Genomic DNA, 17,807 nt, shown 5'->3' on the forward strand with positions numbered 1-17,807 from the left:
CCAATCTTGAGTGTTTTTTTTTTTTTTGCTCGTGGTATTCTTTGCCTTCCCGCCTACAGAAATGGCTTCTTCTGCATCATCAGTGTCGTCAACAAACTCATCTCGTTCAAGTACAAGTACAATGTCTGAAGCAGAATCGTTACCAGAATATAAACCACAACCGCCACCTTCATATTCAAGAAGATCTACTTCATCCCATACAAGTTCAAATTCTTCATGTTCTGACCAAGAATCAGACATAGTAAATCCACCACAAAAGGCTAGTGAAAGACAACTATCGACATGTTGTTCAGACTGTTGGGGGAATTGTTTTGGAAGTTGTTCTGGAGAAAGCTGTACTGGTACAGACAAGAATTTCTGTGGATCTGCTTTAGTTGCATTATGCTGTGGATCAGCAATAGCTTATGGTGTCGGTTCTTAATTTGAAAACTCACTGTTGAGAGATTCTGTCATTGTCATTACCTTATTTTCAGTTCTTCATTTTATTTAATATTTTTGTTTGTATTAAAAGAATATATGTTTAATTTTAGATTAGAGTTAAGTCGTAGGTTATGAGTTGGGGAAATGGCTTAGACTGCAGATTTTTATTTGCACGCAGAAATGTAGTGGACAAAATTTGCAATAATACACGACCTCAAAAATCATCATGTATACCTGCACGTGATTCATTTTGTAATCAACAGACACTTGATACTATTCAGAGAGGCGACAAAAGATAGTACTCTGTAAATGAATCAAGTATGTACTCTATTGGAATGAATGTGTCACGAGATACTTTTATTTCCTGATGTTAACCAGGACACTAATCCAATTAGAGGGTCTAGAATCGTAAACAAACCCTTTCACTCGTGACAAATAGGTGTTTTTGACTCAACGGTTTGTAAAATTCACGTAATTACATCCTAAACCAACTGTGGCTCCTTATCGTCGAATTGCATGAACAATATATCCAAAACTAGTATCTCTTAACAATAATAGGTCATATCGGTATCAAAATGTAGAGATTTTCATGGGAAATTAAACTTAAATACCCACTAGTCCATTAATTAATTGTTCTACTTTGAATACAACCCAAGCAACCATATACTTGTTCAACGCGTTACAAAACACCTATGTGATGCCTAGGGCAGCAGAAAAAGAAAAGCGGTGAAATTGCCCCTATTGCCGTTTTTGGAATTTAACCTATTATGCATAATTAATTAATTGCGAATTCTACTATTGACAAATTGTGGATTTCAACAACGTCATAAAAAAAGAAAAGAAACGAAGCAACGGCATTCAGTTGATTTGATTAGCTTTGTAAGTGATGAGATACGAATCCTATTTAAACTATGAGTTTTTTCCATCAGTTGCAACCATTTTCTAGAAATTTACCAGACAAGCTTTTTCCATCACCAAACCATCACGATGTCCTTAGAGAAAGATAACAAACTAAAACTTGAGAATGTCGATGATTTATCATTCTCCACTGATGAATATTTGAGAAAAGAAATAGAAGAAGAAGAAGATCATGATATTAATTATAGAAATTGTTCATGGCAGAAAACAGCAGGCTTATTATTTAGTGAATACATCTGTCTTGCTATTATGTCTTTCCCTTGGAGTTATTCTGTATTAGGATTAGGTCTTGGATTAATTGTCACCGTTATTGTGTCATTATTATGTTTATACACTGGGTTGATTATTGCTGATTACTGTGCCGCCTATCCTCATTTAACTGATGTATGTGACATTGGACAACACTTGATTGGACCTAAATGGGTTTGGTATGTCACTGCTATTGCTTTTTTATTAAACAATACTTTGATTCAAGCATTACATGTACTTGTCGGAGAAAAATATTTCAACACCATAAGTGATAATAAAACTATATGTTCTATTGTATTTGGTGTTGTTTCAGCCATTGCATGTTTTTTGTTTTCATTGCCTAGAACATTTAGTCATATGTCAGTAGTTGGATATTTCTCAGCAGCTACCATGTTTGTTGCTGTTATTTTATCCATGGTATTTGCAGGAATTCAAAATCATCCTTCTGACTACGATGAAAGCACTCCAGTAGTTTGGCACGCATGGCCCGAAAATGAAAATTATGTCAACATCATGTCTGCCGTGTTAAACATTGTATATACATTTGTTGGACAGATCACTTATCCTTCATTTATTTCTCAAATGAAACAACCAAGAGATTTCAAAAAGGCTTTGGTGGTGGTTACTATCTGTGAATTGATTACTTTTGCTTTAGCTGGTTCCATTGTTTATGTTTATGTTGGTAATGCTTATATTACAGCACCAGCATTTGGATCATTGTCGGGTAATTTCAAGAAAATTGCATTTAGTTTTGCTTTACCTACAATAATCTTCCTTGGATCTTTATACAGTAATGTTTCCTCACAATTCTTATTCCATCATATTTTCAACAAAGAAAGTATCCATAGAAATAGTCATACTATTGTTGGTTGGTCAACTTGGGTTGGTTTGAATGGTGGGTTATGGATTATAGCATTTATCGTTGCTGAAGTCATTCCATTTTTCAGTGATTTGTTGAGTTTAATGTCGTCATTGTTTGATTGCTTTTTTGGATTTATATTCTGGGCTTTGGCTTATTTTAAATTGAAGAAGTTATACTACTATAAGAAAACCGGGGAACAAACAACGTTGCTTCAGTTATTTAGAGAAGGTAACTTGATTACCAAGATAGAATTTGTGTTAAATATTATAATATTTGCTTTGGGATGGTATATTCTTGGTCCAGGATTGTATGCTACTATACAAAGTATCATTTGGTCCTATCAAGAGAGTTTATATGGAAGGCCGTTTAGTTGTGTATCAAATGCTCTATAGATAACACTTTCTAGAATTGCTAAAATACGTTCGGCTTTTGTTATCCACCCGTAAGTTTTTGTCGTAATCTAAAAATTAAAAGCGGAATTCAACACCATCAAGAATAATTACATGCGGGTACATTATCTCATATAAAGTGGGGCCGTGGGGCGGGGGCTTTCTTATTAAATATTCCATTCAAAAATCCGGATATTTCAAATTCATGGCTTTCTTTCTCTTTATTGTTTATTTCTCCGATTGGCGGAATATAATGCGCTACATGAAATTTTTCTTGTAGTCCCAGTTCGGTTAGATATTCCGTTCTTTTTTTTTTTTCATTCTTGTTTAATTGATCTTATCTGAAAGTAATAACAACGATCCAGATAACGATAACAATGATTGGACTGTATAAATAGTTGTGGGTATATCCCTCGAATTTGGAGAAAGTTCTCATAATTCACTTTCAGCCATGGAAACAACCATGTTATTTAAAGAAGAAACCACACTTGTTATCGACCAAATCGACGAAGAATCCATTTCTACTGACGATTACTTGAGAAAAGAAATTGAAGTGGATCAAGATCATGATATTAATTATAGAAGTTGCTCATGGTATAAAACCGCTGGATTGTTACTTTGTGAATATATTTGTCTAGCAACATTATCATTTCCATGGAGTTATTCTGTATTAGGATTAGGACTTGGATTAATTGTTACTGTGATCGTCTCATTAATATGTTTTTATACTGGATTGATCATTTCTGATTACTGTGCTGCATATCCTCATTTGTCTGATATTTGTGATATCGGCAGACATTTAGTTGGTCCGAAATGGGTTTGGCATTTAACAGCGGTTTCATTTTTAATTTTCAACCTTTTAATTCAAGCTTTACATGTACTTGTTGGAGAAAAATATCTTAATACAATAAGTGATAATAAAACATTATGTTCAGTTGTATTTGGTGTTGTTTCAGCTATTGCATGTTTTATATTTTCATTGCCTAGAACATTTAGTCACATGTCAGGAGTTGCTTATTTTGCTTCGGGAACAATGTTGATCGCCATGATATTAGCGATGATTTTTGCTGGAATTCAAGAGCATCCTTATAGATACGATGAAAAAACTCCAGTAACTTGGAATGTATGGCCTGCTGAAGGTGAAAGTTATGTTAATATCATGTCAGCTATTTTAAATATTGTTTTCACATTTGCTGGTCAAATTACTTATCCATCATTTATTTCACAAATGAAACGACCAAGAGATTTCAAGAAAGCTTTAATAGTAGTAACAATTTTAGAATTAATAACTTATGCACTTGTCGGTTCAATCATTTATGTTTACGTTGGTGATGCTTATATTACAGCACCGGCATTTGGTTCATTGACAGGGAAGTATAAGAAAATTGCATATAGTTTTGCTGTGCCTACTATTGTATTTCTTGGTTCTTTATTTGGTAACATTTCCTCACAATTTGTATTTCAACATGTTTTCAACAAAGAAAGTGTTCATAGAAATAGTCATACAATCACTGGATGGTCCGTATGGGTTGGTTTAAATGTAGTATTATGGGTTCTTGCATTTGTGGTTGCTGAGGTTATTCCATTTTTCAGTGATTTGTTAGGTTTAATGTCATCTTTGTTTTGCTGTTTCTTTGGGTTTATATTTTGGGCATTGGCTTATTTTAAGTTGAAGAAGTTATACTACTTTAAGAAAACAGGAGAAGAGACTTCATTGTACCAATTGTTTAAAGATGGAAACTTGGTTACCAAGACAGAGTTTATTTTGAATGCTTTTATATTTTCTTTGGGATGGTATATTCTTGGTCCAGGATTGTATGCAACTGTGCAAAGTATCATTTGGTCATATCAGAAGAATTTATATGGAAGACCGTTCAGTTGTGTATCGAATGCTATATAGTCAATTAATGAGTTAATTTATACAACTCGTTAATAAATTCAATCATAAAAGAACCAGAAGCTTCTGCCTTAACTAATGAACCTGCTTTATTGTAAAGTTCAACTGCGCCAACAGTAGCACTGAAAACATCGGTCCCTTTATTTCCATCAGCTTTGGCTCCTAAAAATGCAGCAATGGTACTTCCCAAAGAACAACCAGTTCCAGTGACATTACCCATCAATGGGTTACCACCTTTTACTTTAGCAATACGTTTGTCACCATCTATTATATAGTTGACTTCACCAGTTACGACAACCACAGTTTGGAAATCAACTGAAACAGTCTTGGCAATCTTAATAATATCATCTTCTCCATATTCAACAATAGAATCCACACCTCTCATTAATGCTTGATTTCCAGTGTCAATATATTCACTGGTTAATTTATAAAGTCCCATAATTTCACCAACATTACCTTTAATGACAGTAAATTGACCAGATTTCAATAAACTCTTGCTGCATTCCAATCTTGCTTTAGTAGCGCCACAAGCAACAGGATCAAAAACAATTGGTTTACCATATTTGTTGTACATATGAATAGCTTGCTTGAATACTTTATGTAATCCTTCAGTTGGTGTACCCACATTTAAAACTAATGCAAGGTTTGGAATACTTGAAGCAAACTCTTCATATTCTTCATCAAGTTCAGACATAATTGGAGATGCACCAATTGCTAAAGTCACATTGGCACTAAAATTTTTGACAGTATTGTTAGTTATATGATGAACCAATGGGTGTGCTTTACTTAATTGTTTGATTTTAACAGATAAATCGTCAGTTCCATCACTGGTAATATTAGCCCAAATTGGTTGTCTATTGATCACTTTTAATAAATCAATTGTTGCTTGTGCTGCATTTTCATTTGCCATAATACAAGAAACAACAGCTACACCGTCAAGTTTTTGTCCTGGTACAGCACATTGGTATAATACTTTGTCAGCGTTGGAATGATTGACACCTCCAATACCAACACATCTAATTGGTTTTTCTCGATGTGATTGATTATATTTTTTTAAAACTTGTAACAGTTTTCTAATCCCTAATGGTCCAGTACCACCTGGTTCTTTCAAATCTTTTTTAGTTTGAGTTGGATAAAGAGTACCTAATCCCACATAATCTGCAATTCCTTCACCAACAACTTGTTGAGTTTCATCATATGATGAACAAGTAACACCCAAAATCTTATTTGGTCCAATTAATTTTCTTGCTAATTTAGCAGGCATATCTTTTTGTCCAACATGAACACCTTCAGCATCAATAGCAAGGGCAACATCAACACGATCGTTAATAATTAAAGGGATACCTTTTTTCTTAGTTAATTCATGAACTTGTTCTGCCCTTGTAATAAATTGCCGTGTGGTTAATAATTTTTCACGCAATTGAATCAAAGTAGCTCCATTGTTAATAGCTGCTTCGACTTGTTTCAAGAAAGTGGATGATTCCGGAATCATGGTTGAATCCGTTACCAAATACAATGAATAATCAACATCTACCATATTGTATAATTGTCGTAGTGAATGGGTTGTAATGAATTATAAAATAGCAATAAAGATAAAAACTAGGAGGAAGAAAAGGAATCAAAAACCTTGATTGATTTTTTTAATTTTTTTTTTTTTGGGTTGTCGTTTGAATTAATTTGAACATTGTTAGAATGTAACCATTGAAACAAAGCTGATGGTTGTTGATTGAATCCGTTGACATAAGTTAATGCACTTAGAGTTCATTGAAATAAAAAAATGCGATTACAAGATCCTCATTCTTTTTTGTGACATTTGTTTAAATTTTTCACTTTTCATGATTTGGTATCATCCATATGTAAGAACTGGTAGGTTGATACGATTCAAAAGCGTTCAAAAATTTTCAAAGCTTTGTAATAAGTAACTTACCATGAATTATTTTAAAATACAGGTTGTGGCGTATATCAAGGCAATATCCCAGGGTAATAGGAAATTGGCAATAAAGCGATGTCACCTCTAGACGCCTGTAATTTAGTTTACTATTCAAGATCACAGAAGCTATCTCCTATAACTTGATTGTTCTGAGTTTAGTGCTGAATGACTTATTTTAAAGACGGACATCTATTTTCCATATCAGTTGTGCTTTACGGGTATTTAATGGAATCCTAGATCTGAATCAAATATGTTCAATTCGACACCCTGTTTTCGTAACAATTACTTGTGTTTTATCAGTTTTGTCAAGATATTTATCTTCGAGAACTTGGTTGCTCTAAGAAACTATTGAATTATTTTGCACTATAAATATCTGGTCTGATCCAGGTTGTGAATAAGAAGACCAACACAATTGTCTAATTTCTTATTTAACTAGTACGGGTTCTTTATATAGGACTTCTTGGTAGTACTGAAATAGATGTATAATAGTACCAAATTAATATAGAATTAAGCTAGAAAATTAGTTAGATAGATATTTATATAAAAGTAGCACATAAAATGTGTAAAATAAAGGGAGAAGTCGTCCATTTAAATAGACGACTGCAATAACCAGCCAAAACTTACTTTGGCGAAATCAAACTCCCTTTTTTTTATTGGGAATTAATATTTGTATAAATTTTCCAATAATTGTGCTATCGAGTCCGCTGAAAATTAAATCTTTATTATATTCATATGTTCACCATTACATTGAGATACTTACATAATGATAAGTCACAATATTGGTGTATATAGTGTTTCCAAATGAATTCACTATGATCTCAAGTGGATTATTTCCGTAATTTTCATTTTGATTCAGACACGAGAATTGACTTGAACCTCATTTTACCACACTAAATGTAACAACTGTTAAAGTTTTGATAAGTTAGATTAAATAGAAGTGAATAATGATGATATCCACTATGAATATGAATATTCTAAAACAATTAAGCAATGAATGGAGATTTTCTACTTAAAATTATGATCTGATTAAACTCTTCTATTGAGTGAATCTGGCTAGTAAATTTGTTATGTTGCAAGGATAGTTCATATTTTTGTAATGATACAGAAAAAATGAAAGCATTTTAGACACTCTTGAACAATTCTTTTTGACATATATTTAATAATCCATTTGAATATAATGGGAATCAATCAAGATATTCAATTTGACACAATTCTGATTAAGGAAAGACACATAACAGTGGATTATGTTCATGAATTTGATGGCGGTAGCTTCCAAATCTATATTCCGAAAAGTGAAACCATATATATATGTATATTCAAATATTCCATCCTTGAAACCATATTTTTGAATGTTACTTTTTGTTGTACATGCATATGTTCCAGTGATTGCGCCCTATATCTGTGTGTCCCAATGTTCCATCCATTAAACTATTGATTTTTATGTTCCTGATTTGGTGCGCATTTGTATGTAGATATTTTCACTCCATATATCCGTATAGTCGAATGTTCCGTCCATATATCCATAAATTTAAATGTCCATTCCATAGATCCATAGATTTATATGTTCCAAATTTGAGGAACATTTGAATGTTCCAGAAAAAGTAACATTTATATATCTGTTTTCTATGGTCGTCACAGTGCGACATGCAAATGTTCCACGATTTGCAACATTTGTCACTATTAGTACGATTATTGGAATTCTGAAAAGCGCATATAATTTGTAGTGATAAATTATGCTATATAAGTTAATTCTGAATCAATTGGATAAATATTGGAGGAGTTGGATGTAAATCTTACTCTTCAAAAATCAAACAATCTTTTTTTTATCGGGAATTATCATTTTGATGAATAAGTCAGTAATTACGCTATCCTGGTAGCTCAAATTGTATTCATTAGAATATTCATGTAAAATACCTTCTATTCACATTATTATTATATTATACTTCCAGTTTTTAGACTATCTAGTGTTTCCAAAGTGGGTTCATCAGGGATTCGATTGGATTATTTCCGTAATTTTCAAAATGGTTAACGCACGAAAAATATCCAAAAATTGACGTGAATCTCTTTTCCCATACAAAATTTAACTGATTATGTGTTTTTAGTTGTATTGGTTGGAAACATGATCCATTGTGGGTTTTATACATTCAACTCCATGATATAATAAATGGATAACATAATAGATTGTCCTGGTAAGTACTAATAGTGATAGTAATGAAACAGAACCCGATTTATATATTATATCTTTCATTGGTTGTCATATTTGAACTTTTTTGCTTTTTCTTCAGATTCTTTCGTATGAACCATGGACCTAAATTCAAGAATTCGCGGAAACTGTACATCGATAATAGGTTGAGCATAACTAATAATCAATTTTAATCTGTAAGGATTTGTTATGCTAATTTATTTTATTTCATTGACTGGTACTAATTTATTCAACTGGTAAATTTTTTCTTTCAAATCCACTCACAGTTCACCTCTTCGGGGAACGAAGTATATGCTGGATTATTATATCGATACAGTAGATCTTGGATAGTTTCATTAATTGTCGCTGATGTATATTTGTCGATATTTTATATATAATGATAGCCTATAGCAATATGATGAAAGCTAGTACCAGTCAATTGATCTTGTTGCAAATTTTTGGAAAAATAGGTGTATTCATAAAGATGCGAAAAACTTTTAGAAATAACCTAAAATGAGAAACCGCAATGTTCCTTTTAGTTTGTTGAAAACTTCATTATGTTGCTGAAAAATGGAAACATCGTAAGGTTGCCAGAAGTTGCCAAAAGGTGGAAAATAAGAAACCTCAGTAATTTTAAGAAAGTTTCCAAAAATGCGATGACAGGAAATTATTCTCCTTATTCTATAAACTAAAGCAATTTCATAAAGTTGTCCATGTTTTGCTAGATCTATTAATTCTAGCCCGATTATCGTTGCTTGAACAACATGATGTTATTTATATCAGTGTTTAATACTGTCACACTAACTTCTGAGCCAATACAATGAAAACTGGTGGAGTTATCTATCAAACCTTACTTTTGAAAAATCAAAGTATCTTTTTTCTATCGGGAATTATAGTTTTCCTAAATAACTCAATAATTACGATATCCAGTCTGCTTAAACTGTATTCTTTGGAATATTATTATACATAGAATTACGTGTATACCATTATTATATCCTATTTTCAGTTTTTACACCATCTAGTATTTTTATAGGGATTCATCAGCAACTCGATTGATTTATTTCCGTGATTTTTATTTTGGTCCAGACACGACAAATATAGAAAATTGACATGAATCTCTTCTCCCCATACAAAATATAAAAACTTTTGAGTTTTTGATTATAAAAAGTAAACATCAATGGTACATTGTATATTCTATCCATATTATTATACTTGAATATATTTTATTAAAGTAATAAGTTATATGCCGTTACCAATAAGTTTCACGTTTAGATTTATTGATCTAATAAACAATGTAAGTAAAACAAAAGCAAGTATATTGATTATTCAGTAATTCCTAGTAGATACTCTCATACTGAAGTTGGTATATAAAGCTATCTTTGTATCATTAAAACTATTTTAGTGTAATAGCTCTCCTAGAACCGCCAAATTCTGTAGAAAATGTGTACAATCTAAATTTTATATGACCCTTTCACCTTCCAAGATGTGAATATTGTAGTTACAACAACCCGAATACTTGATATTAATACGTAATTCTATTGCTGTTTGGGAAGAAGTGGGAATATCAGTATATTCTGATTTACCGTGTTCAGTTTCAAAAAGAAAAACAAAACTTATTAGTAGAAATGATTCGAGTCAACTCAAGGATTCCAGTCGTCTTTTTATTGACAAGCTTATTCGAACCCCCTATCTTAATAAAACAAATTCAAATTCGTTTTCCAAATTAACCCTTTTTAAATTTGATACTCAATACCAAGACATTTTTTTGTGTGTTCCTTCAAATTACGGATAATCTAATGAAATTAAACTTTATACTAAAAAAAAAACTTTAATCAAAACCATAGAGTACCTTAAATGAAATAAGATACTTTTTATATGATGTTTAAGTTTAGTGTTACTCATGTCCTAGACACCGCAAGTACAGTACTGTTACTTTAAACTACGTATATAATTAGTCCAAAACCAAAAGAAGTGCATAATCATAGAGTACAATAATAGTGCGGGGGGGGGGGGTCTAATTTGATTGATATGAATTCTCCTTGCTATTCTCATCAAATTTCAGTTACTTGTTGTTCATTTTGGTTTCACTGTCAAATTAATGATGGGTAACATTCCGAAGGGTGCATATCTTTTATTATAATTGCCAGGTTGTCGTTGATACTACAACGGATATTGATCCCCGAGCGGAATTAACCAGGAACCCCCCAAAAAAGAAAGAAAAAATAAATTAGCAGTAATTATTTTTTATATATCATTTTCTTCATGAGTCATTTTCATTTTCATTTTCATTTTTTTTTTACTTCATTTTATAATTGCAAAGAGATATTGATTGAACAGATGGTTGAAGAAAAACATATTAGAAAACCTGAATTTAATGAAAGGATCTACATTTGTAGAACTGTTGGAAAATATTCTTCGAATTTTAGTATTTCAGTAAAATACAATCAATATGTTTCCAAAGAGTTATTATCTAATGCTTTACATTCTATGATTCAGAAAAATAGTTGGTTTGTTCAGAACTTTTTCAGAATTAATGGTGATGATGATGAAGATGATAAAGTTGCTAATGGTACAAACTACGAAGTAAGAATAATTGATTCAATTAAATTTGAAGATGTTGTTACTTATGAAAAAATCAAAAAATTCAATGGTGAAACCATGGGTTTTCTAAATGAATTTATATTCTCTATGAATTCGTCAACTTTACCATTATGGAAAGTTTTTGTTTTTGAAGAATCAAATGGTGAACAATTGATTAGTGTTTGTTTTGATCATTCTCATTTTGATGGATTATCAGGTGTTCAATTCCAAAAAGATCTAGCTAAAGAATTATCATTAGCTGAGGAGAAATATATTGACGAATTATTTAATTATGAAAGAGATTTTGAAAATCTTCCGAAGGAAATCTTACCTCCTGTTGATACTTTAACTGATTTGTTTACTCCATCTCGTTGGCTAATTACAAGTTTATTATTAAACAAATTTGTTCCATTATATGCCAGCGTGGTTAAATATTTCTGGCCTCCTGATCCACCAGTATTTAAAACCAAAAAACCTAATGATAAAAATTTAAAAGCACATTATCGATACTTAAAACTAACTTCTGATCAAGTGTCCGAGATTTATAAATGTTGTCGTTCTATGGGAGTTACAGTAACTGCATATTTTGATATCATGTGTTTGAAAGCTTTACAAGATACTGTATTTCAAAGTGTTAAGCCCAAAGCTGACTTTACATCTTCTTTAATTGCTGTCAATGGAAGAAGATATTACTCGGATGATATTAAGAATTTCAAATATGGTACTATGGTATGTGGAGTACCTATTATTTTCCCAAGAGTTATTGATGATGAAAAGAAAGCCATGAAAACTTTTAATACTAAATTACAAGAAGATATAAAACATAAAAAATCATTTCAAGCTATTGGAGTAATTAAATTTATTAATATTTGGGAATTTTTCAAAAACAAAATCATCAATAATGATCCTAGATTTACAGTAACTGTTTCTAATATTGGTAAAATTTCTGATTCAAATGATATCTATACTTTTAAAGAATTATATTTCACTCTGAATACTGGAATCATTTATAATTTTGTTTTAAATATGACAACTTTACCAAATGGTGAATTAACTGCTGTTTTTGGAAATATTCCGGAATTTGAAAATTATGAACTTAATGGAAATCCAGTCATGGATGAATTCATATCAACTTTCAAGAACTATCTTCTTGATTTTCATCAATCGGTAAACCTCCCTTCTCCTCCCCATCAAAATTGATATCATCTTCAACTTGTTTAATTTCATTCATTTCCAACATATAATCCTCTACTTTTCCTTTATTATTTTTAATTACATTTATTAATTGTCTAGTTTTATCAATAGAATACTCTTCACATTTTTTTATTGTTCCACTAACATGTAAACATCTAAAGATAACAAAATTCAGTTCAATTTTAGTTATTAATGAAAGGGCAGCAACAATTAAATCACTTTGTTCTCTATCACATCTTAATATTCCAGTTGATGTTTTGTTTGAAAAATATTTGACTATTAAACTTCCTCCGGCTTTACCTGATCCAGTATCTCCATAATTATCTTGTAGTGCTTTTCGTATAGTTGATAATATCGTTCTAGGATTGATTTTTGCTGGTGATGTTTGATGTAGTTGTATTAATGCATTCAGTTCAGATTTTGAAAATGTTGAAAATTCATCTCGTGGGGTGATTTTAGAATCTGATGTTGGTGGATATAATATATCAAATAGTAAATATCTATGTTTAATTCTGACCATAGTTGTAGATGTAATACAAGATGAGTTTATCAAGTTCTAGTATTGTACTTAGAATTTTTTTTTTGCTTTTGCTTTTACATCGCCCTATTCTGATGTATGCGGCATACGTCCAAAATAGGAAATCAGGTTTATGGTTGGCACACGCAGGTGGTATCGTACTTTTACAACAAGATAACTGGTAACACTCCTATAACTTATAACTATAACTTTGACATTTTTATTTTTATTTTTATTGAGTATAAATAATCTACAACTTTATCTACAAAGAACCATTCTTAACTAATGATCCTTCATTATACATACCATCAATTTGATCTTGGAAGAATTTAACTGCGATTGGTCTTCTAATCTTCATGGTTGGAGTAATGACACCTCTATCAACAGTTAATGGTTCGAAATCAACATAAATATTGTGCAATTTTTCAAAACCTTGTAATTGATCAGCAATCAGTTTGTTCATATCTTGTAACAAAATCTTTCTATTTCTTGGAGACTTAAAGAATTCAACAATGTCATCTTCTTTGACAATTTTGTCGTGGAATCTATGTTCCATATATTGTTTAGCAGCAATAGGATCCAATCCAACAACAGCAACCAAAAAGGATTCCTTGGAGTCACCATGAACAAATAATTGTGCAATATACGGAAATTTAGATAAATACAAACCTTCGATTTTTTCTGGAGTAACGTATTCACCTTGAGCCAATTTGAAGAAATTCTTTGCTCTATCAATAATAGAAATTCTACCTTTTGAGTTAATTTTAGCTACATCACCAGTATGGAACCAACCATCTTCATCAATGGCTTTGGCAGTTTCTTCAGGATTTTTATAATATTCTCTGAAAATTTGTGGACCCCTCAATAACAACTCACCTCTTGGACCACCTTCATCTTTAGAAGTGTATCCCATTTCAACAAGGTCCTTTAATTTAACTTCGGTGGTGATAGAGGTAGCACCACAAGTAGCGGCTTCTGGTTCAAACTTAGAGGAAGCCATACATCCGGCAAATGACTCACTCAAACCATAACCTTGCATAATACCAACATTCAATGCGGCCTTCAAGAATTGAATGGTTGATGGTGCAATTGGGGCACTACCAGTACTGATATATTGGACATTTTGCATACCAATCTTTTTTCTCAACATGTTCAATAAACGGTCGTAAACAAGAAGACTTGGATTGACATTTTCATTCTCATCTTTGGTTTGCAAATCCATCTTGGCATTAATAACGGTCGAGAAAACAGATTTTACCAATGGCTTTTCATCATTATTAATGGTTTGTGATCTAATTGCCGCTTCCAATTTGGTTAAAACTCTAGGAACTAATGCTAAACCATCTGGTTGCAATACCTTAACATCTTCAAGTAAAGTCAATGGTGAAGGACCTTGTGGGAATCCAATTGCGGAACCAATAGACAATGCAAATTGAATACTTGCTCTTTCGTAGATATGAGCTAATGGAAGGAAAGAATAAGCTCTTGGATTAAATTTCCCATCATATCTACTAAGAATAAAAGTAACACCAGCAACAGCATTTCTATGATTTAAAACAACCCCTTTAGGATTAGCACCAGTAGTACCTGAAGTAAAAGTAATAGTAAAATCAGTATCTGGAGTTGGTTCAATTGGATCCAATGGGTTGATTTCACCCAATTTTTCAACTTGTTTCATATCAAAAACGGTGACATTATGTTCATGCCCATAATTCTTTAATGAAGAATCAGCAGTAGTCAAATCATCCATAGATACCAAGACAATTAAATTGGACAATTCTTCTGGGTTTGATTTTTTTAAATCAATAAGCCCTTTAATCTTATCCTTTGAACAAATAACAATTGGTGATTCAGTCAAACCTAAAATGTACTTACTGGTATCTGGACCCAAAGTATCATACAAGGCTGTGTTAGTTATCGAATAAGCAACACTAGTCAAATCACACAATTCCCATTCTGGACGGTTATGGCTGAAAATGGTCAAAATGAAGGAATCTTTGCTTGCTGGATCATATTTCAACTTGGAATGAGCTTCAGAAGAAGTTTTGTATGGATTATTTTGTAAAACAAAGAAAATCCCAGATCCCAAATTGTTTCTTCTTTGACGAATGGTGTTGTAATCTTGGAATTTGTACTCACCAAAAGTACCATCTTGATTTTTAACTCTTGCACCAAGACATGGTTTATCTCCGTATGCCTCTGTAGCAACTTCAAACAACTTGTATAAAGTGTCGACTCCTGGATATGGGGTATCAATTAATTTATCAAGGGAATATTTGTTTCTGTAGATAGCAGAAAAGCCTGGTTCTTCGGAGTTTTCAAGTGGGACAGCAATTGAAGCCAATTTTTGATCAAGAGGGAGATCGGCTGCAATGGTGTCGAGAATATGTTTTGCCGATTCTTTAAATAATGCTGGCATGATTGGGATTCAAGAATAGTTATCAAAGATAATGAGTCAACAAGTAGTAGAAAACAAAACAAAAAAAAAAAGGAATAAACAGTTGAAATGAAAATCTGTTTCTTTGTTTGCAATGGTGGGAAATTTTTACCACTACTTATATGCGTGTTTGATTTCTTTAGACTGTTGTTGCTTAGTTTTCCAGTCCAAGGCAAAGGAGAAACAAGAAAGAAAAAATTTCTCCATCGATTTTTCTCTTTGTATTATTTTTTTATTTTTTTGCTCCTCGGCAATTACCCAAAAGAGTCACCAATAGGACCCCCTTTTTCTCCCATAGGGACTGGGTTTATATACAGATATGTGATCTTCAGATAAGTATCCAGCAAGTGTTACTCCTGAAGGATACGACTAGAAAGAGAATCCTATAAGCATATGCGTATTCAATCAAACAGAGAGAAATAGTTGAATAAAGTACTATAACTTACATTTGATTTCACAGATTGTTTGATTACGACCTGACAATACAGATCATTGTAACATCCATATGAGGGGAACATCATATTTCCTTAATTATTATGTAATCCAGACAACTGTGGTTGATTGGTTGATATTCCCATTAAACTTTTCACTTTCTGTTTTTCTGTTTTTTTTTGCTTAGTGTTCTTGCTGTACTGTTAGATCAATTGCAAAATTAAACAAAATAGTGGGGAAATTTATGCCTGTTTCTCCACAAAACTTAAAAGAGAGTTGGTACTGATTATCGGGTCTTCGGACTTATCCCCCCAATAATTAATTCAATAAAATTTATCCGTCGTTGGATAACCATTTCCTGTTGAACTAATCGTGTTTTACCATTAATTGTTTCCCAGATTTACTGATCGCCAGTGTAATTGTTGATACAGTTTAGAACGGACAAATTGCTTACTGAAACTTTTCCTTTTTTTTTATAATTTTTCGGCTGTGCTTTGTAACGTCATAGTTGTCTTTTATAATATACAGGATACACGTGATGTGATGCACGCCCACTTTTGCACGCACGCACATTAGCCACTCCATTTGTTCGTTCCCATACAAAAATTCATCATTTGCATGTGATAAATTTTTTTTTTATGATTACAATGTCTCGCGTATAAAGAAAAATTGTTATATTCAACACTATGTTATACTATGTTATACTTAAACTATGCAATATCACGATTCAATGAACTTTCTATAGATAAATATACAAAATAAAAGACCAAACACAACGAAAGGAATCAAATTCTCATTCTTACCTTCTACTTTGACATTATCTTCGACTTCTCTTGATTTTATCTTTTCAATTTCAGATGAATCTTCAACAAATTCTTTACTGATATTCTCATCATTCTTATATATCCCGTACAATTCAGGCTGTGTTAAATTGACAACAGAAGGTGATTTTGTTGGAGCATCAAGGTCTTTTAAATTTGATTTCGAAAGGGCAGCTTTTCTCAATGACATGATTAGTTCAATTTAAAATAAAAATAAAATTAAAAAATTAAAAATTAGATTGTTCTTGTAAGGGAAGTCAGGGTCTATGTGATTGCTTGATGTGTCTATTATGAAATAACGAAGGGGTAATATAAACGAGCTATTAAATAGGGAGAAATATCAAAGTTGTAATTGAAATCAATAATAAAAAAAAAAAGAACGAAAAGAAGCAAATAAAAACTCGTTATGTTTCACTCACAGTCACTCACTCTCACTCACTCACTCAGTTGGTATTTTTTTTCTTTCTCTCTCTCTGTTTAATTTTTATTATATTATTTTAGTTTTTTATGCAAAGTCACGTTCCACCACTACCATCTAAAAATATTACTGTCCTTTATAATATATATATCTATAGAATGCCAGAGGTAGTTAACTTACATGGCGTAAAGAAAAAGAGATAATCTCTCAGTAATATATGATTACTTGAATCAATAGGGAGTATTTGCTGACTTGTACTGATCTTGTCCATTGAATGAATGGTTTGGTTTGGTTGACTAGTTGCGTGTACTCGGGCAAATAATCATCATATCATTACATGCTCCCTATTCTAACCCGTGATTTCCGTTAATAATTGCTGGTACAACCCCTTTTATTTGAATTCTAACTTATTATTGGATGAGTAATGATTGATTATCTAGAATGCTATAACAATGTAACAATTCTTTATACTCAATTATGCTTTTATAACAAAGCCGGAGGCATTACTTTACGAGGTAGTGTGAATACCATATATTGAAGCAACGCAAGAATGAAAGAGAC

General features: G+C 31.9%; 7 protein-coding genes across 7 annotated transcripts; 4 read left to right on the plus strand and 3 right to left on the minus strand. All coding sequences in view use genetic code 12, as the record gives it.

Annotated features, from left to right (window-relative positions):
* Positions 1 to 61: 61 nt before the first annotated feature.
* On the plus strand, positions 62 to 421 carry CTRG_02557 (uncharacterized protein; the record flags this gene model as incomplete). The annotated part of the gene is made up of 1 exon (XM_002548214.1): positions 62 to 421. One exon carries the CDS (start codon positions 62 to 64, stop codon positions 419 to 421), a length of 360 nt encoding a protein of 119 aa, XP_002548260.1.
* Positions 422 to 1,407: 986 nt separating this feature from the next.
* Positions 1,408 to 2,841, plus strand: CTRG_02558 (uncharacterized protein; the record flags this gene model as incomplete). Its single annotated transcript, XM_002548215.1, has 1 exon — positions 1,408 to 2,841. The coding sequence occupies one exon, from the start codon at positions 1,408 to 1,410 to the stop codon at positions 2,839 to 2,841; it is 1,434 nt and encodes a 477-aa protein (XP_002548261.1).
* A 448-nt stretch (positions 2,842 to 3,289) lies between these two features.
* On the plus strand, positions 3,290 to 4,738 carry CTRG_02559 (uncharacterized protein; the record flags this gene model as incomplete). Its single annotated transcript, XM_002548216.1, has 1 exon — positions 3,290 to 4,738. The coding sequence occupies one exon, from the start codon at positions 3,290 to 3,292 to the stop codon at positions 4,736 to 4,738; it is 1,449 nt and encodes a 482-aa protein (XP_002548262.1).
* Positions 4,739 to 4,742: 4 nt separating this feature from the next.
* Positions 4,743 to 6,272, minus strand: THI6 (bifunctional hydroxyethylthiazole kinase/thiamine-phosphate diphosphorylase; the record flags this gene model as incomplete). The annotated part of the gene is made up of 1 exon (XM_002548217.1): positions 4,743 to 6,272. One exon carries the CDS (start codon positions 6,270 to 6,272, stop codon positions 4,743 to 4,745), a length of 1,530 nt encoding a protein of 509 aa, XP_002548263.1.
* A 4,837-nt stretch (positions 6,273 to 11,109) lies between these two features.
* CTRG_02561 (alcohol O-acetyltransferase) lies at positions 11,110 to 12,627 on the plus strand (the record flags this gene model as incomplete). Its single annotated transcript, XM_002548218.1, has 1 exon — positions 11,110 to 12,627. The coding sequence occupies one exon, from the start codon at positions 11,110 to 11,112 to the stop codon at positions 12,625 to 12,627; it is 1,518 nt and encodes a 505-aa protein (XP_002548264.1).
* CTRG_02562 (RNA-binding protein) lies at positions 12,563 to 13,141 on the minus strand (the record flags this gene model as incomplete). The annotated part of the gene is made up of 1 exon (XM_002548219.1): positions 12,563 to 13,141. One exon carries the CDS (start codon positions 13,139 to 13,141, stop codon positions 12,563 to 12,565), a length of 579 nt encoding a protein of 192 aa, XP_002548265.1.
* Positions 13,142 to 13,400: 259 nt separating this feature from the next.
* Positions 13,401 to 15,557, minus strand: FAA21 (medium-chain fatty acid-CoA ligase; the record flags this gene model as incomplete). Its single annotated transcript, XM_002548220.1, has 1 exon — positions 13,401 to 15,557. One exon carries the CDS (start codon positions 15,555 to 15,557, stop codon positions 13,401 to 13,403), a length of 2,157 nt encoding a protein of 718 aa, XP_002548266.1.
* Between the last annotated feature and the right edge of the window lie 2,250 nt (positions 15,558 to 17,807).

Source organism: Candida tropicalis, assembly GCF_000006335.3.
Source record: "Candida tropicalis MYA-3404 genomic scaffold supercont3.3, whole genome shotgun sequence".
Lineage (NCBI taxonomy): Eukaryota > Fungi > Ascomycota > Pichiomycetes > Serinales > Debaryomycetaceae > Candida > Candida tropicalis.